Source organism: Gymnogyps californianus, chromosome 3 (assembly GCF_018139145.2).
Source record: "Gymnogyps californianus isolate 813 chromosome 3, ASM1813914v2, whole genome shotgun sequence".
Lineage (NCBI taxonomy): Eukaryota > Metazoa > Chordata > Aves > Accipitriformes > Cathartidae > Gymnogyps > Gymnogyps californianus.
Window position 1 is genome coordinate 12,801,902 of NC_059473.1, and position 27,590 is coordinate 12,829,491.

At 42.9% G+C, this 27,590-nt stretch overlaps 2 protein-coding genes across 2 annotated transcripts; one reads left to right on the forward strand and one right to left on the reverse strand.

Annotated features, from left to right (window-relative positions):
• Nucleotides 1-5,951, reverse strand: MORN2 (MORN repeat containing 2). The gene is given in 8 exon segments (XM_050893044.1): nt 1-61; nt 63-98; nt 2,358-2,494; nt 3,125-3,134; nt 3,529-3,607; nt 4,364-4,414; nt 4,634-4,782; nt 5,947-5,951. Coding segments are annotated over 8 exon segments (528 nt in total).
• Nucleotides 4,724-26,450, forward strand: DHX57 (DExH-box helicase 57). Its single transcript, XM_050893830.1, has 24 exons — nt 4,724-4,751; nt 6,093-6,295; nt 6,967-7,119; nt 7,402-7,572; nt 8,316-9,127; nt 10,581-10,774; nt 10,913-11,034; nt 11,296-11,491; nt 12,248-12,372; nt 13,552-13,685; nt 14,368-14,422; nt 15,194-15,396; nt 16,440-16,556; nt 16,917-17,013; nt 18,319-18,492; nt 18,751-18,951; nt 19,799-20,075; nt 21,243-21,338; nt 21,438-21,521; nt 21,657-21,794; nt 22,613-22,687; nt 23,115-23,249; nt 24,283-24,483; nt 24,601-26,450. The coding sequence occupies exons 2-24, from the start codon at nt 6,102-6,104 to the stop codon at nt 24,742-24,744; spliced, it is 4,098 nt and encodes a 1,365-aa protein (XP_050749787.1). The 5' UTR covers nt 4,724-4,751; nt 6,093-6,101; the 3' UTR covers nt 24,745-26,450.
• Nucleotides 26,451-27,590: the final 1,140 nt, after the last annotated feature.

Consider the following 27,590-nt stretch of genomic DNA (forward strand, 5'->3'; position numbering starts at 1 on the left):
CTACATTTTCAACTTCTGCTTCAGTCCCACTGCTGCTGAGCCATGAAATGTGCCACTCCACTCCATTTTCATCTATAAAGTCTCCTTCACCTTCCATCCTGTAATGACATAAATCCAGCCTGTTGCAAATGCAATCAGTTTATGGCAGCACAGTGATGTATGCTCTACCCAGATAAGCAAATTGCCAGGAATCAGAACCTTCCCAGTGTAGTGTAAGTACCTGACTTAACTTTCTCCCACATTGTAGCCTGTAAAAGTTTTGACCTACAAAGCACACAGATTAGACAGCCAAGGAACATATTCCTTTCTTTGCAAAACTGTATTTATACTAGCGGCCTCCCAGCATGTAGCCTCTACAGGAAAAACTTCATAGTCCCAGTCATGATTTGAAGTTACCAGGGATTAAGTCCTATGAAGTTTATCCTGGCTTTCATTAGAGGCATCTTAAAGATGTGTAAGTGTATGCAGCCAGTTACTGTGTGATCTTCTTGCTGTAAAAATCCATCCTCTCTTACCCTTTCCCCATCCTGCTACGTGCTGTTATGAGAAAGTGCAAGGATTTACAGCCTCCTGCGGGGAAAAAAAGTAACTGCCGTTTGAATTCAGTCCTCATAAACCACGTATTTCTGCTGATCTTTGAAAGCTGTGATCAAGCTCATCATTATACCTGAAAACTGCTATAAAGAAGAAATGTCTATGCATCAGCATCCCTTGCAAATGAGGGGAAAATAACTTTGAAAATCAACTACTGGAAATTTGTTACCCTTAAAAAAATGAAGCCACCTAGCAGTCACAGCAAGTTGCTATGGTGCTGCGTATTTATGTTCTCTCACGAAAGCTGCAGTGATCTGGTGAACTGACACCTACCTCGTGTGAGTAGGTCGAAACTAGCAATCCTGAAACTTGGCAAAATAGCCTGCATTGGGCTGTCAGGGAGTGGCGCGTATTAACAGTTACAAACCAATGTCAAAAAGGAGAAGTCTTAATTCCCTGGTGAAAATGGCAGTGGCTGGCAAAGATTGGATCTCTGCTGCCAAGGGTGTATCTACATCAGCATTTTAGTTAGTTGAAATCACAAGTTCAAATCAGAACCAGCTGGTTTTCTCTACAGATCAGCTACTAGTGACAAGCACTGTGCTGGCCCCTTTGCGATGGGCTATATTTCCACAGGAGAGTAGAGGCATCACCCTAAGATTTTTGAGAGAAAATGCCTGTAAAGCTACATATGTGATCTACTGCTGAATGCCCTCATTGAAGTGATGAGTACTCACAGGTTTAGACTTCATGCAGAATTCACATCTGTCATTCAATATGACAGCAAAAGACAGAAGCTCTGTAGCAGATTTTAACATACCACTGTAATAGAGATGCAACTTAACTCAATCTGTTCTAAAGCATTGAAATAAATGTCTTTAATTTTTCCCCAAACATTTGAGTTTGTCATACAGGTTCCCATTTTGTATCCAGGTACATTCTGTAACATATATTTCATTTGGTGTCTGATCATTTAGAAACAGAATTGGTCATCATTCTAGTACTATTGTGGCTATTTTTGGTCAGCAGGGCAAGACAGAGCATTTTTTTCTGATGAAAGAACACATATTAACAAACATACATTTTAGATTTTTTTCAGATACTGGACTGGGGAGGTACTTAAAGAAAAACCTAAATCAAACCTAGCAAATGTGACAGAGAAGTCATTTAAGGAGAATAAACATGAATGTTCTCATGTCATTTTTTACGGTTAGTTTTCTCATTAAATCTGCTTTGTGGATTATGAAGCGAGTATCGACTTCTTGTTTTAGGAAAAGATGGTATCTTGGCAATTCAAAACACACGCCCTTATTCAAAAGAAATGAACTCAGCTGATGTTTATATAAGTGGCACTACAGTATTTTCTTCTGAGTGATGAAAATAAACCTCCACATTTTCCCATCTCTCTGGAATTTGTACTTTACCTCAAAAAATAAGTGAACACAAGCTTTGCAAACTATCAGCGCAAATCAGCGCTGTATTTCCGCATGCATCCGTAGGCAGAGAGCTTGAAACAACAGCTCTGAAAGGGGTCTGAACTGTTCTATTCTTCTGAACTCTGCCTGAACCCAAAGACCTGCTAACAAAAAGTGGGTGGGTGGAATAACCATCTTGAAAATTTCTGACTGGGAATGAGTCACAGACTTTTGACTGATTTCATGAAAAGGATACAACTGCGATCAGCAATCTCAGATACCCAGTGCAAGTTTCACTGGTAGCAAAAGAAACCTACTCCCATGCTGGGTGAATTTTATTTGGACTTTACAGCTTATGAAATAAAAACTAATAAAAAAGACTACATGACTTTTCCACTTCAAACGTACTTGTTTTCATTGAATAGTCCAACGTACTTTGCTCCATTTGGAAACGTGTAGGTTCCAGCCCCATGAAACATATTGTCTTTGAACTCACCTTCATAAACTGCCCCAGAAGGATGCTCTAGCCTTCCAGTACCATTCATCTGCATTTAATGAGAGATGAAGGATAAAGAAAATGGTTAATGTTTACGCTTACAGTATCATTTCCTTTCATTACAATTTCAGATTGCTGCCTTTGAGCCTGCTATCATATTCAGATATGATAATGGAGAGGAAAGTGACTATTCTTTCAGATTTAGACAGGTTCCTGCTTCTACAAGTATTTCAAGTAAGAGCTTAGAAGTTTTTGGCCAGCCACAGTGTCCAATAAACCCCTCCTCTGCTGATAGTCTCACAGGATCTTAACAATCTATGCAGTATGGAACTGCTGTCCTCAGCCCTGCAAATAACTCATCTACCCTGACAGCCTGAGGGGTTAATTAAATTTTCCGGAATTTCTTTCTGTGGATCAAGGCAGAGGAAGTCTTTCATTTGTTCAGCCTAGGCCACGAAGCCATGCCTGGGGATTTAAATCTGTGCTATAAAACACTTCTGTGCCATAATCTTAATTCTTATCATTGCACCAATATTTTTGTAAGAGACTGAAAAAAAGGCCAGACTAGATCTAATAAAGCCACAAGATGCTGTTTCCTAATTGCAGACCCTTATTTGTCTCATTTAAAGGACTGTCTCCTCTCCAGCATCAACAGAATAAGCAATTTTCCTATACTTACTAATTCATTCCTGGGGAACTCAGTAACCAAGGGCAGCTAAACAATGGTGTATCTGTCGATGGCCAGAGCTCCTCTGTTTCATTGTGGGATGTGAGTGTGGCGTATATACACATGCAGGAGGACCATGCCTAGCCCACTATGTGTGCACAGCCCATTCATGCAGTGCTTTCACGGTGGCTGTGCCGTCTGGGGAACCACTGGTGCCACACTGCCCGTGTGTTTCACCAGGGCCTGCCTGCCAGCAATGACTGGTGTGTTTGCAGGAGCCTCAGGAGGTGGCAGGACATCTGAAGACCCCAAGTGTCTCGAGTCTTCAGATTGGGCTGTGACAAGATTCCCAGGTGGAAGAAGAGCCTGCGGTGTTGGTCTGATCCTTCGCAGGTTATGACTTTCCTTTCTGGTACGTAGTTCCGTTGGCACCAGTGTGGACTCCATGACCGTTCCTCTCGAGCACACCCTCAGGTGTCCTTTTGCACTCCCCCTCTAGAAAATGAGAGTGGTGGAAGACAGGTATTTTCACTTCAAGACAGACAGCATCTGAGAAGCAAAAACGTATGAGATCGTGCAATGCATTTCTTCTGTTGCACAGAGCCGTTTGTCCCAGAGCTGACTCTCCATCTCCTGTGGACAGACTGCTCCCAGAGATGGGCCCTTGGAGCACACAAGCCCCACTGGAGCAGGCACCTTTGGGTGCCACGCACAGAGTGTGAGCCAGCAGCAGTCCCGGTACCCATTCTTCCACCACCACTGAGCCCCACTGTGGGGGTGGTGGGGAGCTGGCATGGGGCAGAGCAGACCCCAGTGGACCATCAGGGCGGTGGCTGTGACTGTCTGCAGGAGGACCCTGAGGGAACACCCCCACGGCAGCTTCTGTGTGTCTGTCAGGAGTTCTTACACAGCCAAAGCAGTGTGTTACTTGGGTAATAGTCCATTTTTGCTGGTAAAATTTTTTGCTTTAAACTCCAGCCTGGCACAGGTTGCCCGGAGGGGTTGTGGAGTCTCCGTCCATGGAGATATTCAAGACCTGATGGGATGCGGTCCAGGGCAGCCATTGTGGGTGACCCTGTGTGTGCAGGGGACCAGGGATCTCCAGAGGGGTCTCCCCACCTCAGCTGCACTGCTTCGGCATCACTTGTCACTTACATAAACCTCACCCTGAAACCGGTATAGATTTCCTCCATTTTAATCCCATACGCTCAGTTTTGCAAAAGGAATTAGCACCTACCAAGATTTTCTTACCATACTTGTCTTTATTTGGGAATATGAAAGACACTTTAAAACCCGCATCATCTGTTGAGAAAGAAACAACCAGTGTCACTGTTACAACTGTTGGCTGAAATTCAAATATATATATATATACAAATAAATATTAAAATACACAGCAGCTTGAAACCGCACATAATTATGAGTTTGCTGCTTGAGCGTGCGATTCGTTATAGGGGAGCCCTCAGTCCTGTCCGTGGGGCACCGTGTGAGGGGAGCGGGGCGGCCGGGGGCAGAAAGTGTCACCGTCTATGGTTGCCAGGCGGAAGTGTCCGCGGTTGCTAGGGAGGTCGGCGGCCCGGAAGGGGAAGCCGGGCACTTCCGGGTCAGGGGACGCTGCTCCGGGCCGGTGCGGAGCAGAGAGGTGGGACCGGGGAGTGGAGGCGCGGGCGTTCCTGGGGGTGTAGAGGGAGGCGGTGGAGAGCAGGGGTGCAGAGGAAGGGGGTGCGCAGGAAGGGGGTGCGCGGGGGGTCCGTGAAGGAGGCTGAGGGGAGGTGGGTGGGCAGGGGATGGGGTCCCGGGAACATGGGCGGGAGGAGGGGACGGGGACCCTGCGGTGAGGGAGGGGCAGGGCCAGGAGAGGAGTTTTGGGGGTCCCCAGGTGTGGGGTGGTGGTGACCGGGCACCCCTAGGAGGTGTGCTACGTGGGGGGCGCGGGGAGGTGCTGGAGGAGTCGGTAGGGAAGCGACCCAGAGGAGCGGAGCTATTCTGTGCCGGGGGCTCCGTGCTGTGTGTTGAGAGGAAGGAGACTGAGACCCCGTGTGACGGCGTCCTCGGGGACGGCTGCAAGCGTCTATGTCCAGCTGCCGTGCTCACCCTCTTAGCCTCCCTCACTTATGCCAGGCTGCTCTGAGCGGGGTCAGCTTGTCTGTTAAATCCTGTCCAGTCCTGGTGGAGCTCCAGTGGGGGGAACTACCACAAAAAGTGAAGTTTGCTGCTGTCCGAGCCCCAGACTGTTGCCGCTCTCCAAGCCCTCATTTGGGCAGGAGCAGGATGCGGGGGCATGTGTTAATGTTGGGCCATTCTGTCACTGACAACAGCTGCTTAACGCTAATGGGCTTGTGTCAGAGCTGGTGAAGATCCTGCTGTGAGAAGGAGGGGAGGGCTTTTGTTTTCCAAGACAGGTCCCTATTCACTCCCCTGCCTAGGCTCCACAGAGCGATCAGCCATCTGGGCAGCTCTTTGCAGAAGGGGATGGGTCAGGAGCAGGTTAATGTGGAAACAAACTGTATCTTTGGCTTTAGCTCCCCTTCGACCTTTTACTCTCAGCCCTGCAAACTCGCGAGTGGAAAAGTGGCAGGGCACAGGCTGCTTTCTGCTGTGAAAGTTCCCCTGAAGGTTTGTCCTTTGGGCTCCCATGTCCAAGAAAATTCCATCAGAGTGGCAGAACTGGAGCTCCCAGGCTAGACAGCACTGCTGGTACACTCATCCTTTTGCCAGAGATCGTGCAGTTTTTGGTTGAACAGCTGTGAGGAATATTACTTTTATTTTCTAAAACCACAGAACTTGTTTAACAGTGTTCTAGAAGAATGTGCTTTGGTTCAGGTGCATACAAATACGCCATCATACAGATAATTAACTGCAGTTTGAGAGGGTATCTTCTCTTGTCACATGGAAAAAAAAAATAATGTAATGTGTGCCTGGATATTTGCAATGTGCTAAGTCATCTTCCGTACTAAGGGCTATGGTTTTTTCCCTTCCTCAGCAAGAGAACATGAGTTCAGCAGGGAGGAAAAGAGGAAAGCCCAACAGAGGAGGAGGAAGAGGGAGAGGAGGAAGAGAGAGAGGAGGAGGCAGCAGTGGCCATTCAAACAAGTCTCAACTTGGTGGAAATAGGAAATGTTCAACCAAAATTTGGGATGATGGAGATGATTTTTGTCTCTTCGAGGAACCAAGGCTGGAATCCAGGTCTTTCTGTTAATTTGGCAGGGTTTGGCATAGAGATGTTTGGGATACTTGGGGGCTGGTTTTTGGACGTCTTCGAATATACAGAAGAGTGAAGGGGTGATGAAGCTGTTTCAGTATGAAGCAGTTTTTACATGTCTTTTTTGATTAACATTTTTAACATTTTATAGGTAGGAAAGTGTGTTTTTTAAAAAGATTAGAACCCCTGATTTTCTTCTTTGGTCATAAAGTAATTTCAGAACATCTTTGATCAGAAAACACTAATAAACACAGGATATTCATTTTTGTGTATTACAAAGCAGAAGCTGGGCCATGGAAAATAAGCAATTTAAAATTAATTTATTATCCTGAATGTATTCTGACCAATCTAGCTTAGAAATATGTGGTTGTACTGTAGTCTGAGAACAACTTTACCTAGCAAAGTGTCTACTAAATCACTTTGGATTTGGCATGGGATAAAATACATATATGCATGCGTGTGTGTGTGTGCAGATGTAGACACACACATCCTGGTCACATAAGAGTGAACCCTGAATAATCCTTAGGTGATGGACTTGTCTTATTTTAGTTTTCCTGTTTTGAAGTACAGGATTGGGTCCTAATACATCCCAGTTCAGTCAAGATCATTTGAGCCAGGCAAATAAGTCATTGTTATGTTCTATTTTAATTTTTAGATTAAATGCCTCTGCCAGAAGAGGAGGGCAAACAAAACAGAGACCTGAAGTGAGAATGCCTCTGCAGACCATACACATGACATCGGAGAATCAGAGAAGAGTGAAAGAACTTCTTCAAGAGCTTCAAGGGCAGGAGCTGGCTCCTGAATCAGAGTTAGTTTAAATGGAGGCACTACTTCTAGCTCTTCTAGATGAGCACGCTTTAACAGGCACAATGTTAGAAATGAAAACAGTATTCTTTTTTCCCTTAACTTTTAATTTGATCTCAAATCCTGTGGTTTTGAGTCTGCTTTGTTCTTCTACAATATTAACTCTGGGAAAGGGGTAGCAGAATCCTCCATTTACATGGAGGATTTAAAACTGCAGACGCAGAGTTTTGTGTCTACTCAACAGTATAATTTTGTTTCATTTTAATTTGATAACTCTTTTTATCAGAGTAGCTGGTTCTGGTGAAGATGATGACGAACCTGATTACCTTGATGATGAACAATGCTGGTCAACAGATCAGGAAGTTTCTGACATAATGCCAAGGTCGTCTGCTGAGCCAGCTGAGCACAGAATTGTGGAAAGTGAAGTGTCTTCATTTGCTGTGCATAAACTCTCCAGGTGATGCTTTTCAGTGAATAATTTGTATCCTGAAGAGGTAAATCACTAGTCTCGATACTGTAAGCCCTCAGTGCTTGGACTTCCTCTTGACTCCAGGGAAGTTCTATGTGCAGAACTGATGAGTTTGTATCTTCTACAAATTCAATCCTCAACTAGATGAATTTAAAATAATAGCTTTAGGAAAAGAAGTCACTCCAGCCTTTTTTCAGTGAAGTTTTCAGTTCTTTCTCCAAGGCAATGAAACAGATATTGGGAAAGGGAGCATTGCTGTTATATGTATGTTTCTTTCAGGTAGGTAATGTTTCAAAACCTTGTAAGTGTTCTTCATCCATTTTGCTCAGATATGAGCATTTATTAATTATTTTTGCTTTGTTTGAGAGTGTTTTATATGTGAGAGGACTCAGCTTTTTCTGAAGAGTTTAATTTGTATAGTTCAACTGGGAAATCTAATCCTGTAACTATTATGTGCTACATTCTGATGTGTGAGATAGTTCCCACATAAGGTAATTTGTCACCTTATAAACAACAGACTAGCATTCACAGACACCAAATTACTGCCTGCCACTGTCATTTAAAATAGCATAAATATTTTGGTGTGGGTTTTTTTCCCCAATAGTAGTAATAGTGTCTCATGCCGTACATGCTTCCTTACTGTAAGCCTAATCAAGCAGATCTGTGGTTATTTTGCTTCATACAAGTCTCTGTCACTCACTTGTTGCCATGTTGTCTCTGTTCTGTTGCAGGTATGGTTTTGACAGTGAGCGTTGTAGGACAGTACTGAGATCCTGCAATGGTAATATTGGTGCATCATTGGAGTATTTGCTATTGCAGTGCTTTACCGAAAGATATGGAGAGAAGATGCAGGTTTCTGCAACAGCTGCTGAAGCCAGTCAAGAAGAATGTTTAGAACAGAGACAAGAAGAGGCTTTTGCCCTCCGGTCAATCTATGGAGAAAAATTTGTAGAAAGAATTCAAAACCGTGTTTGGACTTTTAGTTTGGAATTGGAGTACCTAGCAAACAGACTTAGCAAATCTAAACAAAAGGGCGGTTGTACTAGGGACACAGCAAAGCAGACTTCAAAGGAAATATGTAAATTTTATCTCCAAGGAGGCTGCAGGTTTGGTTCAAAATGCAGATTTGGACATGAATTCCCTCCAAACCACCCACTAAAACCAGCCAGGAACTCTGTAGATGATGCTCATCTCAGACCTAACAGTGATGGTCCCGTATATGAACTTGAAGTAAGATTTCCTGAAGAAAACAAGTATCCACTTCAGGCACCTCTTGTGGCATTTTATTCCACCAATGAGAATCTGCCTCTTGCTTGTCGTTTACACATTGCTGAATTCCTCTTTGGAAAGGCCTTGATAGCTGCAGAGTCTAATGAACCAGTGGTGTACACCTTAGTGACTTGCTTAGAAGATGAATCTGAAATAAGCGAGTTACTTAAAAATACTCATCATAAGTATAGTGTTCCTCCTATGTCCCTGCTGGCAACACCTTCGGTAAAGCTACAGACAGAGAGTACATCTGGTTCAAATCGAATGTCCGAAGGTACACGAAATTTCCCTCTATGGTTTCTGGGCTAAGAACAGTCAAAAAGATTAAAATAAAAAGAAGAGAATGCAGAGAGCTCAATTCAGGCATCTGTTCCAAATCTATTTCTGGAGATTAAGGTCATGTGGTGAGCCAGATCCATAATCTGTGCCTCAGGAAGTCCCTTCCATAATAAAGCTGCAGCAGAGAGGTTTTCTGCTGGCAAGAACTCAGTTAAAGGAGCACAGAGCTGATGAGTTTGGGTTGGCAGAGTGAACAATGCCTGTTCCCACACAGTCAATAAAAAGCCATTGAGAGATATGGTGTGAGCTCACCAAAACTGACCAGAGAAGTGTGCATGGAAGGGAACGGGGAAGGTTGTTTGCAAGCTTTGATGCATCTGCTACTCATCAATTCAGAAATATCTTTTTAAAAAAAAAAATTACGTAAAATTACCAACCCCTCCTCAAAATTAATTTTATAAATGTGGATTTAAGGCTAAGTAAATGTTGCAAGCAGTTCTAGAATGTTGATCAAGGTATCATTCCTTTTTTTGCATGCAAGTGCAACTAGGTTGATTTCACAGGGAGAGAGTTGGGACTGTGTCACTTATGGCAGGGTGACAGCAAGTCCATGGCATAGATGACCTTCAAGCTCTCAATTCCAAAACTTTTTTATCTAAGGCAGACTTTCTTCAAGAGAGTTTTCAAGAACATCTGCATCATGTTTTAGAGCACCTAAATAGTGACAGCCTATTTTTTTATTACAGTAAAACAAATTATTCCATTTTTTTTAACAGCTCCACAGAAAGACAGCTTTGTTCCGGAAATTGAAATCAGAGATTCCAAATAATCTTCCTTATGTTATAAAATTTTCCTTATGTTATAAAATACCTTGTTTAGGTAAATGTAGCTTTAAAACTTTCAAGGGCTGGCATACCGTCTGAGCAAATCCCACTTCAGTTGATAGGCAGTAGGTGCCAAAGTACCCGGTCCAGTTTCAGCCTTGGTTTTAAAGTACTTGGCAGTGGCTTAACATTTAATGTTACAGTGTAGTTTTAATTAATTTAAGCTGGTGCTGCCATCACAGACTTGTGCTCCATAGAAGTGGTTGTGTGGTGAATTGGAGAGGGGAGCTGAGACACATGAAAAACGTTCGGGAAGGCAAACAAGTTACCAGTCTGGTTCACCATGTGGCCACCCAGACCATGGTGTTGCAGAGCACAGCTGGTGCAGGGGTAGTGACAAGTGGGTTGGAGCTAGAGAAGTTGTGGTTTGTTTCATGGGGTGAGGGGGAGGTTTGCTGGTAGTGTTGAACTAAATGCATTTCAAAAACAGTTCTGCAGACCCCCAGCTCCAGTCTAACAAGGTTCTTTATTGAGAATGCTCCTGGAACGTGTCTCTCCTCCAGTGCTGATGAGGTCCTCTTCCTTAGTAACAAGAATACCTAACTGTACATTCTCTGTCTCAAGCCTCAACAGTGTCAGAGCCTCAGGAAGAAGAGGAGGTGGCAGAAGAGGAGGAGGAAGATGAGCCTGAACAAGTTGTTGTGGAGAATGAGAGTTACGTGAACCTCAAGAAAAAGCTTTCCAAAAAGTATGATGTGCAGGCAAAGTCTCTGTATAATGAAAATGTTAAAATCTGCACACAGTTTCGGCTGAAAAAGGTATAGTGTACAGGACACTATCTATTTTCATGCTTACTTTAGAGAAATAAATTTTTAAGCCACAGGCTGCTGTTTCAAATGGTTCTGTTCCACTCCAGTGGTGTTCTTACTGCCATGCTGTCTTTTTTTGTGCATCAGTCTTCTAGGCACTTCCAGTCCATGTTGTATGAAAGACGGAAGCTCCCTGCATGGCAAGAGAGAGAAACCATTCTTGATTTACTGAAGAGCCACCAAGTTCTTGTTGTGAGCGGCATGACAGGGTAAGAGTGTGATTGCACATACAGACTTTATGTATCAAAGTATACACAGAAGAAAGTGAAATATGTATCCATGTCCTGAAAAGGTTAGGGTCGTGGTCCATCTGTGACCAGTGACAGCAGTCCTAGGTGAACTTCATGTGAAGGATGACACTAATGAAACAAAGCAAATTTCAAGTGAAATGCAGTCATCTTAATTTACATGGATGGAAGGTGTTGGGTTTGTGGGGTTTTTTTAAATTAATCCCTGATTTTGTTGTGCAGATGTGGGAAAACCACTCAGATTCCTCAGTTTATTCTGGATGCTTCATTGCAAGGATCTCCAAGCAGAGTTGCAAACATCATCTGCACTCAGCCTCGCAGGATCTCTGCCATTTCTGTGGCTGAACGTGTAGCTAAAGAAAGAACAGAAAGGATTGGACTCATTGTTGGATATCAGATCCGTCTAGAAAGTGTAAAGGTATATATGCTTTGCTTGTTGGTTTTCATTTAGTTCTATTAAAATGTTCTTAGTGCTTCTCTGGCATACAGAATCTCTGCCCTATGTCTGCCGTGTAGTGAGATAAGCAGGTCTGTATCACCTATATTTTATATTATATTATGAAATATATTCTATATTTTATTTCATCTCAAGTTGCACAGTCCACTTTATAGAATGAGAATGCAGTACTATGTCTTGTATTGTTGTTTTGCTTTCTGTTGAGACCGGTGAAGGGGTCTGAGAGTATGAGTAATACTTCTGTCCTCTGGAAGGCTACCCCCCTCCATTTCCATTTGTCTCCCAAGTGGAGATTGAAGGGTACAGCTTCAGTCAGCCAGAAGCGGGGGTTGAATTCAGACTGCTGTCTTGGAAGTGAAATTTTGTCTATGTTGCAGCTGATTGCTTTTTCCAAGAACTATGTTAAAAAAGAGATTCACTAAATCTTTTTAGGGACAGAGATCTGAGTTGTTTATCAGAAAGCAACTTCCACAGGAAAAACAGTTCAGATTTTTTGTTTACCCCTCATAATTAGCAATGCCCCTTGGTAAGAAGCAGGTGTTCTCAAGTATTAATCAAGAAAGAAAAATCGTTCAGCCCATCTCCAGCAGGGATTGGTTGTTCCCTTTCTGTCAGACCTGGCACTCAGCTGAAACAGAATGCTTTACAGCAACACGTATTCTCTTTGCACTATGTTAAGTTGCGCAGTCAACTGAATGCTTTGTCTTACTGTTCAAGTCCTCAGCTACCAGACTCTTGTACTGCACTACTGGTGTGCTGTTGAGAAGACTAGAAGGAGATCTGACTTTGCAGGGAATCACACATGTTATTGTTGATGAAGTTCACGAAAGAACAGAAGAAAGGTAAATAATCTCTTATCCCATAAGCAAAATGAAGAAACGTAGTCAGAAGGATAAAGATGACTCAGGTGTGAGTAACTGAAGTCAGACTTGTTGATCTGTGGCAGTAATGTGGGATGGTGGAAGAAGTCTGGTTTTAGGTTCTTGTCTTTGGGCAGTAGGAAGTTGTGTTGCAGCAGCTTGCACAGAAAGCACGTCTCTTAAATTTCTATACCTCCAATCTGCCATCACATTGTAGTGGTGTTGAAAAGAGGTTTTGGATGGGGCTGGAGGGTTAAGTAACTTTTTAAGCACAGTTGTCTGGTTCTTATTCTTCCCTTGTTTCAGCTTTTACCAAATACCCTAATTCTTCACGTGTCCTTCCAGGAATTATTTCTCCTGATGCAGGCTTCAACACAGCACCTGCAAGGGACAAGTGCTCATGTTTTCTTCCAGTCCATAGATTTTACTAGTTCTAGACAGTCTTGTCCTATCCTGCTCCAGCCTCCTGCAGTTTTACCCCACTTACCTGCTGATGCCAGTCAAAAGATAACGTCTGTCAGTATCGCTGTAAACTAAGTGGCAAGGATCCTTTCCTTTGATGTTTTCCTTGTGAAACACTCCAATGCAGTGGGTTTCCAGGAAGCTTTGGCTGTGACCCGTTGTTATTCTACAGCTCAGATTATATTTTAGCCTCATAAAAGGGCTTGTATCTCTCAAGGATTCTTCTTCCTTCTCATCTAAAAGCACTTCAAGCTAGTCTTCTAGGCATGCCACAAAAGCTATAAATATGTAGGGAAGAATACAGTGAGCAAGGAAGAGTGGGTAAGTTTGAATAACTCTTCCAGTGAGGAAGAGGAGCAAAAAGGACTCATCTGTTACTTTGAGTTAATTTGTTATCTAATGTTCTTGTGTTGTAATTAATGTAATTAATTTATAAGGTAGCTAGAGCTTTTTGTTGCTTAAATGAATTTGCCAAGTAATCCTGACACTCCAGTAAGGTACAACCAAAAAGTAAGCAGATTGCCTTCCATTAATTTACTGCATTATTAGCCTCCAGCCATTCTGAGAAGCTCATGCTTTTGTGATGGTATCACTGTGCTATTGAAAACACCAGGAAGGTGGACAGAATGGGGAGAAAAAAAGAGACTCTGAAAGTTAACACTGAAGAAATTCAAATGTCTTTTTGCTTGTTTTCTTCAGTGACTTCTTGCTGCTGGTTTTGAAGGATATAATGGTGCAGAGGCCAGACCTGCGTGTTATACTAATGAGTGCCACCTTGAATGCAGAGCTTTTTTCTCAATACTTTCACTCCTGTCCAATTGTTAACATACCAGGTGAAAACTATTAATTTTTATTATCTTGTCACATTCATTGTTTTAGGGGTTGGTTTTCAGTATTTCTGCTTGCAAAGTGTTTCTCAATTCAAGTGCAAGGGGCTAATTTGCAAAGTGGCAAGATGAGGATTTATACAAGTATGATTCCAAGGCCTTGGAAGGAAAGACCAGTGAGATTTAGGAGAGAGAAGACTTGGAAATGGAGCCTTTTTTGTGCTGTCTCTATACCAGCAGAATTTCCTTCCCCAAAAGACAAAAATGACATGGCGTGCATGACATGGTTCCCTGAGCTAGTTTCAGCATAGCTGAAGACTCTTCTCTATCCTTGTGAAAAAGAAGCAGTGAGAGGATCCAGCTGGATGTGTACACATTCAGCCAAATGTGCCTTTTAAATTGCTAAGTTATTACATGGAGTATGACAGAAACACGTAGCCTCGTGGATATGTTCCCGTAAGTGTATCAGCCCTTCTCTGACTCTGTAAGTGCAAGTTACGAAACCATGTTTGGAAAACATCCACTGTTTGTCCTAGACAGAAATTGTGTTGAAGAGTGCAGTATAGATAAGAGCTGTGAAGCCAGTGTATGACGTAATAACCTGTGTGAAATGGTGACCATCTTCTGTCTTTTTCCTCTTTTCTGCGTGTTGTGTGGCATGGAGATTTATTCTCATGTTTTCTTTTAGGTCGAACATTTCCTGTGGATGAGTTTTTTCTGGAAGATGTGATTGCAATGACAAGGTATGAAATTGCCAAACATTCTCAGATGTATTTGGCCTCTGAAGTTGCACTATTGACCTTGAGACTGCAGTAGTTCTGTGCACAGATTTAAAAATTAAATCCTCTCAAATCTCCCCCATCACCTGCAGTCTTGGAGTTCTACTAAAGCACTGACTTTAAACCATACTGCTTACACTGCCATGGGGTCTAGGATCTCATGCCAAAACAAGCCTTTCTGCATTAGATACCACATAAGTACTCAAGAAAAAGTGAGCTTTGCCATGAAGAGTTTGTCAGTGCTTGTACTTTACTTCTTTCAGTGGTGGTTAGACATTGGCAAGCAAAAGAAATTTGAAGGTAGGTTTCAGCACTGAAGGTGAAAAATGCAGGATACCAAACAATTCCTTTTTGTAAGCCCTACCTTGCAGCTTAGGTACCAGATTCCTGTTACCATTTGTAGTTACTGGAAAGTCACAGCAGCTCAGATATTCCAGATAGTAAATTGATCAGCTATTGTAAATTACTTGCGGATTGTTGCTCTGAGCTGCCCACTTAGCTGTCAAGATCAAGTTTGCAGTCCTAGTCTTTTGCATCACAGCTTTTAAAAGACTAACATCCCAGTGTGGAAGGACACCTTGACCTTGATACTGTCTATGGTTTTGCATCCCACTTATACAAAGTTCCTCTCAGATTTATATATAAATACTCTTGATGCCCTATCTCTGTAGCTAATTATTAGAAGGAGACTGTTAGGCTTCTTTCCACACCACTAAATGTTCTTCTGCTGTTCAGGTATGTTTTAGAGGACAGTAGTCCCTACAGGCGCAAGACAAAGCAAGAAAAAAAACAGAATGGAAGACACAGAAGAACTGCATTTGAAGAAGTAGAGGAGGACCTGAGACGTGCTGGCATTCTGGAAGGCACTGACACAGTTGTCAGAGATTCAGACCCAGACCAAAAATTAACTCTGAAGCAGCTCCTTACACGATATAAAGGTGAGCTCCTTCTTAAATTTAATAAATTGGCGTATAACATTTGCCAGCCAACATGATATGTTGGCAATATAATATTGTATGTTTGACTGCATGTATATAATTCAGAGTTTTGTACTTGTGAAGTTAAGCAAGTCACTACTTCTAGATGAGATCAGAAACCTCCTGCCAGCTTTTAAAAAAAAAAAAAAAAGAAAACCCATTGTTCTCTTAAAGTAGAACAAACATCTTGGCTGAAAACAGTTCTTAGCATCTGAAAATGGACAGTTTTCAGCTACTATCTGTTTCCATCCCTTTTCAGATGCCTTATTAATTCCACTTTCTTCTCTGTATCTGTTCTTGCTGGAGCAGCTTTACTTAAAACTCAGCATGTATCTGCCCACTTCAGGGAGGTCACTTCAGCATGACAAGCCTACCTTGAGAAATTCAGTCGCTCTTTGAATGGCTTAATAAGAGAGACAGACCTTTTCATGAACTTCCCACTCTGTCATCATCAAAATCCTCCTTGTGCTTAGTCCGGAAGAGTTCCTCCCTGCACACCCTTATGGTGAGCTCCACAGTGGTATTGAGTGAAGAGCCATTGCTTGAAAGCTTCAGATCCCTGCTAGACAGTTACCATCTCAGAAGAGTAAGGCAATCTGTCTTTTTGAGTTGGTGTAAGAAACATTGGAAGGGAGAAGAGAGAGCTTGAGAAGGTAGTCCTGGAGGTATCTGTAAGTGGCCATATGAAGGCTTTCGGCTCCTCTTACCACTAGTATGTGTGTGTGTTGTTCTGCTAGTAGATGAATCCTCGTCTAGGCTGTGCACAGGGCAGGTGTGAGCCCCAGCAAGGCATGAGAAAGGAAGGGAAGAGCTGAAACAGAGGAATGCATGGAAGGGGGAATGTGACGCATTGAGTCGCTTACGGAGCTACCTCTGTCTGGTCTAAGCCAGATGCTGTTTAAACCAGGGTGTGGTTGGTTGTGCAGCCACACTGGTTCAATGCATCCAGCAGATGTTTTTTACAAGAGATGGACTTACTGTGTGTTTTATTTCTTTTTCCCCAGGGGTTAACAAGACAGTGTTGAAAACAATGTCTGTCATGGACTTGGACAAAGTTAATCTGGAATTAATTGAGGCGTTGCTGGAGTGGATAGTTGCTGGCAGACATTCATACCCCCCAGGTAATTTCATTGTCCTTGAGAAATAAACAAAAGTAGATTCATGGAGGCCGTGCGCTTATAGACAGCCCAAAGCTAATGTTTTGCATGCAGAGTTTCTGTAGTTACTGACTATTTTTGAAGAAAATAAAGTTCTAGCTGAGTAACAAAGCCCCTGATATACATGGGATGGGGAAGGTGAGAGAATTGTCTACTTTGGAAAGTCTTTGGTGAGGGACTGTTGCAGCCTGTGTGGTTTTTGTACAATTGCAAAACAGAGCTGGAGTTTTGACTTGGGCCTTCTGCACATTGATAAAATATCATGCTGTCCTTTCTGTTGAGTGATATTTTTTTTTAAATTTTTTTTTAAATCTATGTATATAGGTGCTGTGTTGATATTTTTGCCTGGTCTAGCAGAAATCAAGATGCTTTATGAGCAGCTCCAGTCTAATGCTCTTTTTAATAACAGGCACAGCAAGAGGTAAGGCAGAAAAGCTCCAAAAATATCGGTCTTTACCCATAAATAAAGAGTAGCTTCCTGCACAAAGCCTGCCTTTATCCAGGGATAAATAAAGGTTATTAAATGTGTGAGACAGCTTGTGATAGGAAGGTCTTGACTCCAAGTCAGGGTAATTCCTTTTCTACTATCTTATTGGCTTGTTCTTTTTGTTTTTTCTCCTCAACTCAGGAAGGTTAGTTGTTGAAGTTCTCGGAGACCCTAGTGATGAATGTTCTCCATTTTGTGCTCTGCATGATCCAGCGGACCATTGAAAACTTCACCTCAGCCCTTGTTCTGTTTCAGAATGTTTGCTGAGACACATTCAGTTGTGGCTGCATTTGGCCTTAGATTGTTACATGGAGATGTAATTGGATCTCCTTGACTAAACAGTTTTTACACAGATGTCCATGACAAGGTTAGCTGGATCGATTTCTTCCAGTCTGGCGTTATAAATGGCAGATTCTAGACTCTTCAAAAGAGGCAGAGGCTCAACTCTATTCTGAGACCTGTCCCTTCTGTAAGCTTCTCCACCTTCCCTTAGAACATGTATCAGAAACAGTGTGGCCAGCAGGACTAGGGAAGTGATTGTCTCTTTGTACTCAGCACTGGTAAGACCGCACCTCGAATACTGTGTTCCGTTTTGGGCCCCTTACTACAAGAAAGACATTGAGGTGCTGGAGCGTGTCCAAAGAGCAGCAACGAAGCTGGTGAAGGGTCTAGAGAACAAGTCTTATGAGGAGTGGCTGAGGGAACTGAGGTTGTTTACTCTGGAGAAAAGGAGGCTGAGGGGAGACCTTATCGCTCTCTACAACTCCCTGAAAGGAGGTGGTAACGAGGTGGGTGTCAATCTCTTCTCCCAAGTCAAGCGATAGGATGAGAGGAAACGGCCTCAAGTTGCACCAGGGGAGGTTTAGATTGAATATTAGAAAAAATTTCTTCACCAAAAGTGTTATCAAGCATTGGAACAGGCTGCCCAGGGAAGCGGTTGAGTCACCATCCCTGGAGGTATTTAAAAGACATGTAGACGTGGCGCTTAGGGACATGGTTTAGTGGTGGACTTGGCAGGGTTAGGTTAATAGTTGGACTCGATGATCTTAAAGGTCTTTTCCAACCTGAATGATTCTATGATTCTGTGTCTTAAAGGTGATATGGCAGAGAGGTTTGCTGGTTTTATATTGCTGCGGGCAGTGTCTAGTACTAGTGAAGCAAAAGTGTGTGCAGGCAGATTGTTCCGAAGAGGGAAAAGGCTGGAGATGCACTGAGCATGCTGTCATATTGTCCTTCCAGGTGTGTTGTTTATCCGCTTCATTCTTCACTGTCTAGTGAAGAACAGCAGTCTGTGTTCCTCAGGCCTCCTGCAGGAGTTACCAAAATCATCATCTCTACAAACATTGCAGAAACGTCTGTCACCATTGATGATGTGGTCTATGTGATTGATTCTGGAAAAATGAAAGAGAAAAGGTACTCAGGGCTTTGTGATCTGGGAAACTGCTCTATGCCTTGAGCTGCATACTTTAGCTTTCCAAGGAGCTGGGAAAAACTTGAAGGAACTTGATCTGCAGAAAGCTGCTGCAAGGTGGAGGAAGCCAGTCTAGACTCAGATCCAACTGCAGGGGTGGGAATTGTGTCCATAGAGAAGTTGGCAGCATCTGCCTGCTTGACCTCCAGTCTGTTCACTCTGCACTCGTGAATATTAGCCTGTTTCTTGCTCTCCTGTAGATACGACCCAAGCAAAGGAATGGAAAGTCTGGAAGACACATTTGTGTCCAAGGCCAATGCTCTGCAAAGGAAAGGGCGAGCAGGCCGTGTAGCCTCAGGCGTCTGCTTTCATCTTTTCAGTAGCCATCACTATAACCATCAGCTTATAAAACAGCAGTTACCAGAAATACAAAGAGTGCCCTTGGAGCAGCTTTGTCTAAGGTGAGCTGTCATTCCTGTATTGCCTGAAAAAGCCAGCATGCAGAATGTCCTTCCTCCACTGAGGGAGCACCTGGAATGCCATTACCAAGCTGTTTAGTTTCCTCAGTCTTTTCTCACATTGTGAAACCAAGAAACTTGCTCTGGAGATCTAAGGCTCTGTTGACTGGTTGCTTTGATCTTACTATCACATTGCCTCTGCATCCAGAGCCCTCCCTAATCGCACCCTCCACCAATTCTCCCTGTCCTTCTTCACATTCCTTAGCTCTCATCTGATCCTAGGAAAAAGATGTGTCTCAGATCTCTCATCACCAGAGAAGACAGTTGCATTCCTGTACTCCAGACCCATGGTAGATGTTTGTCCCTTTCCGCTGTAAACTCTCCTGTGGTGTTTCTGTGCAGCATAGTGCAGTAAAGCCACAATCTGGATCAAGCACCACCATCATGCAAATACTAAATGAAGAAGCCCCACTATCCCTGCTGCACACTGTGCACCCCTTTGTACAAAAAGGAAACAAAACAACACAGATTTCTTTTTTTTACAGGAAAAACTTTATTTTAAACCCTAGTGTCCTAAATAGGAATCTGTTCTTACGGACTCTGTGAGGTTGGATGAGGTACACTGCCACCCAGCTATTATTTCACAATGCTTCCTGATTTGAAATACGCATTACAGGCCCTCTTCTAGGGAGCATGTTCTTAGAAGCATGTTTTCTGTTGTTTTTTTGTTTTGTTCTGCTTTTATAAAAGCTTGCTTTTTTGTCCTGTGTATGGAACTAAGCTGCTTTTTTTTTTTCTTTCTTTCTTCCTTTCTTTTTTCTTTTTTAAATTTTTTTTCTCCCTCCTTAAGAATTAAGATTCTGGAGATGTTTTCTGCACAGAGTCTTCATTCTGTCTTATCACGACTAATTGAGCCCCCTAGAACTGACTCTTTGCGAGCATCAAAGCTGCGACTACAAGACTTGGGAGCATTAACTCCGGATGAAAAGCTCACCCCTCTGGGATATCACTTGGCTTCTCTGCCTGTTGATGTCAGGATTGGCAAGCTAATGTTGTTGGGCACCATCTTCCGCTGCCTGGATCCTGCGCTAACTATAGCAGCCAGTCTGGCCTTTAAGTCGCCTTTTGTAAGTATTCTTAACCGTGTATCCTGCTTTGAAAGCAGTATGTTTTTATGCAGCAGCAAAATGCTGTTGTAACTTGCAGCATACTACAATTGAGTATTTTAATTCTCCTTTTTGGCCTACATTGTTTATATGTTAATGCAGTACTCATTTAAAAAGTCAAGTTATAAGCAGAAGACCAAAACCATGCAGCAGCGACAAGAATGTTATTTATATAGAGTAATGTAGAACAGTAGAAACAGAGTGGATATGAGTTTTAATTTGAACTAAGTACAGCCAGTCCATTTTGTCCAAATTTGGTGTAAAAATTGAAAATGAATGGTAATATAAGAAGCAGTTAGAAATAATTACAGAACAGTGATAATGATGAAGTTGACTTGTCTGAGCTGTGAATGCAGAGTTCAGTTTGGATCTCAGTTTGTGTGTTCACTTTCACTTTGGCTTTTTGAATCAGCTGCTGTACTTAGAGGTGCTCTTACTGTTGTTAATCTACTGCAATGTACAAACTTGCTTGAAAAGTCAGACTTTCTTGAAGTTTTGATTGCTATCGTTAGTAGTGCAAATAATTTGTATTGAGGATAGTTGTGAAGGAATTGGAAATAGATTGTTCTAGTTATTTAATTGCATATTGTTTTCCATATGCTTATTGGGCATTTTCTACAGCATTTTGACTTCAAGTGCTCTAAGTTTTTATATGCTGATATAGAATAACTTAAATTCAGCTTTTCGAATGTCTTGAGTTACTATTGCCTTCTCTCTCTCTCAGACCCAAGTGGATTTTAGACTTGCTGTGCTCTTCTCTATTATAGGCATTCTCATTTGAGTTTCAGCTCCATCAACTTGCTTAGATTTGTCAGACGGTGTTTTTCATGGATCTTGACATTCTGCAGCTGCAGAGAGGTCTGCCCAAAACGAAATATTTTCTGTGAGCTGGTCAATCACAAATTTACTTTTGGATCTCTTGTGGTTAGATAGAGCAATGGGCTTAGGTGCTCTGCTGTTGACTAGGCATTTTTGAATGCCTCGTATTTTTTGTTATTCATGGAGAAAATTTGCCTTCTGACCTGTGAGCTGCTGTGAAAATATCAGATTATGTGCCATGCAGCTCTCACAATGGCTTGTCTAAGTTGTGAGGGGAAGAACGCGCTTAATCCATTACTGCCTGTCTAGGTGTCACCATGGGATAAAAGGGAAGAAGCAAACAAAAAGAAGTTGGAGTTTGCAGTAGGAAACAGCGACTACCTGGCTCTTCTCCAGGCCTACAAGGTGAGCTAAAATTCAGTAGCCTCTCTCAGAGGTTTGTGATGTGCTTGAGGTTCAAGATGAAATATTTTATTAAAGGTTTCCTCCCATTGTCTTAATTAGGGATGGAGTTTAAGTATCAAAGAGGGCTCTCAGGCAAGCTACAACTACTGCAGGGAGAACTTTTTGTCAGGAAGAGTTCTTCAGGTAAGTCAGTTTTTGTGGCCTTGCACAGGGACTGGTTGTGAGACACTGGCAGAGTCCTAGTGACGAAAATAAGCAACTGGTGAAGACTCTCCTTGCCCTGTGTGGCACCCATCACAGCCCTTTGTCTGTTTGTAGGAAATTGCCAGTCTGAAACGGCAATTCACAGAACTGCTTTCTGACATTGGGTTTGTGAAGGAGGGATTAAGAGCCAGGGACATTGAGAAGAAGTGGTCCCAAGGAGGTGATGGCGTGTTGGATGCCACAGGAGAAGAGGTAATTCGCAGCATTTCAGTGCTCCAAAACGATACTGCAGTTTTTCATTTGACCTGGGTGCCAGGTGGGCCCTAGACTGGTGGGCTTCTTGCCACAGCCTGGCTTTGTAATCTCACACTGGCAACAGTCACCTCCTACCTCCTCTGTTCCTCCTCCCTGTACATCGTATGTGCTGGTACTAGCCTCGATTGCATGAGGCCTTATGTGCCCAGGAAGAACAGGCCCAGATGCGGAAATGAGCTGAAACCTGCTCCTTTGAGACAGTGAAACACTGCAGACTTGATACATTAGAAGTCAGCAAGTGGTGGAAAGGCACAGGTCTGACTCATGACCTGGCCTGAATGTTTGCAATTAGTGCCAACCTTATTTTGGGAACAGAATTACATTACAAAGCAGGCAGTGAAATATTTCAGCATTGCAGACAATCTTCAGAAAGCAGTACCTCCAGAGCCAGAGATCTCCCAGGGCTACATGATGAGGTGATAAGGGTTTGGTAATTGTAGAGTCTCACTGTGCATTGGGACAACTTGTGCTTGCTTTCTCTTGGGGGCAAGCTGCTTTGTAGCCAGATGTTAGGGAACAATTAGGTTAGGTACTAACTGCATCAAGATAGTTGGTGGCCAATTTGCTCCATTGATAGTGGGGGGGAACACAGCCCAGGTCTAGCCTGAGACCTTAGGAGCAGTAACTGGTCCTCCCCTACACAGCAGTGTGGCTATAAAAGTAAACCAGTTTCAGGAATTCAATCATTCCAGAAGCAGGGCTTTACCTTTATAGACTTACCTGTAGAATACCTAATGCATGCATTAATTTCACAGGCAAATTCGAATGCAGAGAACATCAAGCTGATCTCAGCTATGTTGTGTGCTGCACTGTATCCCAATGTTGTCCAGGTAAAAGAATGCTTTTTTATTTTCCCTTCTGCTGTCTAGCATATCCACACAGCCTGCTTTCACTCTAGGCTGATTGTGGCACCCTTGAGCCTGGCTTAGGTTGCCAAAGCTTGCTGCTTATAGTGTTAGAGCCAGGCAGCTGGGCTCCAGTTTGTATTGCTTGAGACTGCTGCTGTTCCTACAGGCTGATTTTAGTGTCACACAGAAGCAAGCAGCAAATGTTCTTAAGAAGCTACATTACAGCTTTTTAGAAGGCTGAGGTTACAAACGAACAGTCAGGGTTAGACAGCACCTGGAGTGTAATACCTGTCTCTAGTGACTTGACGGGTTACTACTTGAGAATTTCTGGTTTTGATAAAATTAAAATATAAGTGAAAAAGGTTTTCTGGTACAGCAGATTTTTATAACTTTTTATCTTACCATACAGGTGAAAAAGCCAGAGGGCAAATACCAGAAGACCAGTACAGGAGCGATCAAAATGCAACCGAAAGCAGAAGAGCTGAAGTTTGTTACCAAAAATGATGGTTATGTTCACATTCACCCTTCATCTGTGAATTATCAGGTCAGAATTCTTTTTTTCTGCAAAGCATGCTCTTTTTTTATAAAAGAAATCACCTTTGCTTGAGTAGTTGAGATTACAGTGAGGGTCCCTATTGATGTTTAAAAAAAAAAAATCTTCATGATTGAACAGTGCCCTGTTAGAATTGTAAATAATGGTGTGTTCCTGAGTTAAGAGTGTTCTCTTGGGCACACAGTTAAACTCCAGCCCCTGGAGTGGAATTAGCAGATGCCATAACCCCCCCAGTTCATGTTTTCTTAAGTTGCATCTGCAAAGCTGCACACAAAAATGTTGCAGTTGCAGTGCTCCCCTGCCTTCTTCTCGGTATTGACTGAGATTGCATGCACTTGTGTAGCACCTTCACACATGTAGATGACTTCTCCCCACTACCCCTCCCCAGGCTTTGTCTCTTCAGCTGAAATATTATTTATTGGTAAATAATTCAGGGAAATACTCTGGTTTGTTTCTTTGTGGGTCCTCAAACTCTGAAATTAATTTCCTTTTCAGCTTAATAGCTAATACTTAGATAAGAGCTCTTCTCTCTCTGCCATGATATATGGTATTTGTCTCATGAAGTCTCTCTCCATATTTGATGATTCATTGCTTTTCCAGGATATAAATTACTTGCTTTTAAAAAGTGGGTTTTTAAATCATTAACCACATATTTGGGTTATAAAGGCTTTGAACTGTTCATCGCTCTTGCTTTGAAAGAGCATAACAAACATGCACATGAAAATGTCCTTAGCATGAAATGGAGAACTTGGGGCCTTGAGGCAACATTGATGAATTAGCTGATGAATTGATGAATCACTGCAAAGCAGGAAGGAGCAAGGGATGACTGGCAAAGTTATTGGCAGCTCTTACAGGTCAGAGAGTCTGTTAGTCATGCAGGTGCATTTTAGGTACATTTGCTGTTCTTTGCAGCCATAGAAGAGGCAGGGGAGGTCTGTGTGGAAGAGGCAGGCAGGCCCATATTTGCCTGAGCAGGTAGGAAGAGATGTGGCACTGTAATGAGGATGTTGTGTACATGTTCCAGACTAGGCACTTCGAGAGCCCCTACCTGGTGTATCACGAGAAAATCAAGACCAGCCGTGTGTTCATTCGAGACTGCAGTATGGTGTCAGTGTACCCGCTGGTCCTGCTTGGAGGTGGGCAGGTTCACATGCAGCTGCAAAAGGGAGAATTTGTCATTTCTCTTGATGATGGATGGATACGGTTTGTGGCTGCCTCTCACCAGGTAAGGAAAAGGAGGGATAATCCTGGGTAGTGCTGCAGAGCTGTGCTTGTGTTTAGAATGCAGGAGATGCATTTCATGAGCCTTACACTTGCCTCTGTGTTTTACCATGTGTGTTAGGTGGCTGAGCTGGTGAAAGAGCTGCGCTGTGAACTAGACCAGCTGCTGCAGGATAAAATCAAGAATCCCAGCATGGATTTATGTATGTGCCCCCGTGGATCTCGGATCATTGGTATGATTGTAAAGCTTGTGACCACACAGTAACACGAGAACAGCTTTCTATAAAGACTGTTTGCTACTGCCTAAGAACAGACCAAGTAACATCAGTGTCTTGATGTATTTGTTGTCCCAAAACATGGTGCTGATCTCTGGAAGACCAAGTTGGCAACTGTACTATTGACAGGTTTTGGGGGTTTTGGGTTTTTTTTCCTTTGTTTGCAGAGAGCTCGCTTTTTGAAAATAAAAAGTGGCTTACAGTACCCTCTGGGAAATGGGAAAATGGCAAATCGCCCAGAAGAATAGAAACGTCCAAGTAAGAAAGTAAAGTGTTTTTTTCATGAGGCTATAAACTGGCAATTGTGTTTTCTGGTCACAAAAATACCTGCTACCTAGCTGCTCCTTGTAATGTCTGGAGGCAGCATGTGACATCATAAGCTGCTCCCAAATTGGTTTAAACTCACTTCTGCATTTTGGCCAAGACTTTACTGAGGTAGTCAAGTCTTGGCTGACCAGGGATAGATTTGCTTACAGTTCAACCCAAAGCCCTTAAAAAGGTGAGCGCCTTTTGATTCATGTCAAGGGGTTCTGAAATGGATTTAGAGAGCGTCCTCTGGCAAGGAGACTGTACCGAATCAGTTGGGAGTAACGTGTTGGATCAGTGCAGGCTGTTCTGGTTACAGTGTAAAACTGCAAGAGAGTGTGGACATTTCCACTAAAAGCCAGGCTTTTCCAGCCCCCTGTGCTGTGAAAAAGTAACACAGATGAGATGGGACTGTTGTAGTGCATTAAAAACAGATCCTTGGGTGGATGGTATTGCCCACTGTTAACCTCCTCTGGTAGGTGGTAGTCCTCCTGCCACCCTGCACAGCTGAAAGAAGTCCCACTTTTGAAAACTTTTAGCCAAACTCCTGCTCTGGGGAGTGGACTGCTACAGAAGAGTGTGGCAAAATGCCACAGTAATAATGAACTATTACTTCTTCCCTTTGACATTGCTTAATTGCAATGCTGAGCATTGCTACAGCTGAGCTGCTTGATGTACTAGCAATTGCAAGTAATAGCAAGTGCCTTAAGTGAAATTACTTTGCTGTCATCTGTAATAGTAAAACCAGAGTAAACACTGTCTCTACCACCAGCCCTGCCTAGAAATAGCCTTCAGGCTGAGGAATGAGCAGAGGGAGGCACATTGTTTGGGGATTAGTTCGATTTTTTCAAAAAACACATTTGAATGTTTGTAGAAGCAGTTTCACAGCAACACACCCTTGCATGAGGAAGTAGACAGGAATATCAAGACCGACATACCCATGCAGTAGAATGGTCTCTGCAGGTATTTTGAACTGCAGCAGGCTAAACTGTTCCCATAGCTTCATGTTGGTCAACAGTAGCACCATACTCCTGTAATTGCACACCTGGACACTTGGGGTTTTTTTCTGAGGTTTAGTGAAGAGCTGTTAATGCCTAGGAATCCTGGGGTGGGGTATTAAAGCACTGCAGAGGTATCAGAGTGTGTTGTCAGCCATTAGCTCTGTGTGAAGTGAGACTGTTAGATACGGCATTGCTTCTGTGTGTGCCTGGCAGCCATGCCAGTAAGGGGGTAAGCAAATACTGTTTCTGTTCAGGTTGGCTGTGGAGTGAAATAGGAACAGATTCCATTTTTCACCTCAGACTTCCATACACCTTCTGAGTGGTATCCTCTTGAATAAATGACTTCTCAACCAGCAGGGACTGCTGTTTTGGATGGAAACTAGTGCTCAAGCAGGATCTGTATGACTCTTCACCCAAGTACATGCTAAATTCCACCTGAGCTATCCTCAAGTGAAGGTGAGGGCAAGGACAGCCAATGATGCAGCAGGTGATAATTAGCAGCATCCACCCTGCTGGAAGGAGGACTTGTGAAATGTCAAAGAGCCACCTCCAGCAGCAGCTGAAGAGTGGTTCCTTCTCCAACCTCTGCCATAAGCACATGGATGCAGTCCCAAGCTAACCCCTTTCTTGTCATACTCTTAATAGTGGAAAGATTGAAAAAGAAAGTAGCACTAGAAGAGTTTTAGTCTACAGGTTTATTGTGGAGTCAGCTTGCTTCAGCAGTACAGAGGGAAAAAAGAAAAAGCTACCCCCCCCTTTAAAAGCACTGTTGCATGGGGCAATTTTACTGTCGATGCTGTAAACTGCAATGGAGCAGGGAGAAGGGAACCCAATAAATACTCCCCCCCAGCAGTGTTAACAAGGGCTTTTGGGTCACCCTAGTTTAATGCTGTTGCTTCCAGCTCCCTCTTCTGCAGCTTATAATGGACTATGATTATAACAAAATATTAATTGCAGCATCATCAGCAAGAGAAGTCACTTTTATCCTACCAAGCACCAATGCACTAAAATGTACAAACATGGGGAAAAGAGAGGAGGGGAGGGATGAGACAAACATGCTGTAGTACACAGGAAGAGGCTTTGCAAAGTCATGTATAGGGTCTCATTATCATTCTTTTAATACCTGGACATCTTGTAAAGCAACAATGACCAAAGTTCATCTGAAAACCTGGGGCTGGGTGCCCATGCACAGCAGCACTGCTCTACTCTTAACAGTAGACTATCAACCTGCTGCTGACAAATTAGAAGCCCCAAGAGAATTATTGCTGGCCTGTAAGACACAGCAATAATGGTGAGAACATACTATAAGGAAGACTTTTAAGTCAAAATCAATGGCACTCTGATTTCCTTACTAGTCTGATAACAGCCATTATCAGCTGCAAAGACAAATCAAACTGGCAAACACTTTGCCCTAGTTTATCATACTTATATTAAATCCTTCAGTAACCTATCTGTGGTGAGATGGGGACCATCTGTATACAGGCAGCTATAGTCCAGTTTCCGAAAGCAACAAGTGATCAGGACAGCAA

Bases quoted from the DNA above. Each gene is read 5' to 3' on its own strand.
- DHX57 (XM_050893830.1), top strand. From the start codon at position 6,102: ATGAGTTCAGCAGGGAGGAAAAGAGGAAAGCCCAACAGAGGAGGAGGA. The intron at 9,128-10,580 runs GTACACGAAATT...CTCTGTCTCAAG, and splicing joins TTCAAATCGAATGTCCGAAG to CCTCAACAGTGTCAGAGCCT. The intron at 14,423-15,193 runs GTATGAAATTGC...TCTGCTGTTCAG, and splicing joins GATGTGATTGCAATGACAAG to GTATGTTTTAGAGGACAGTA.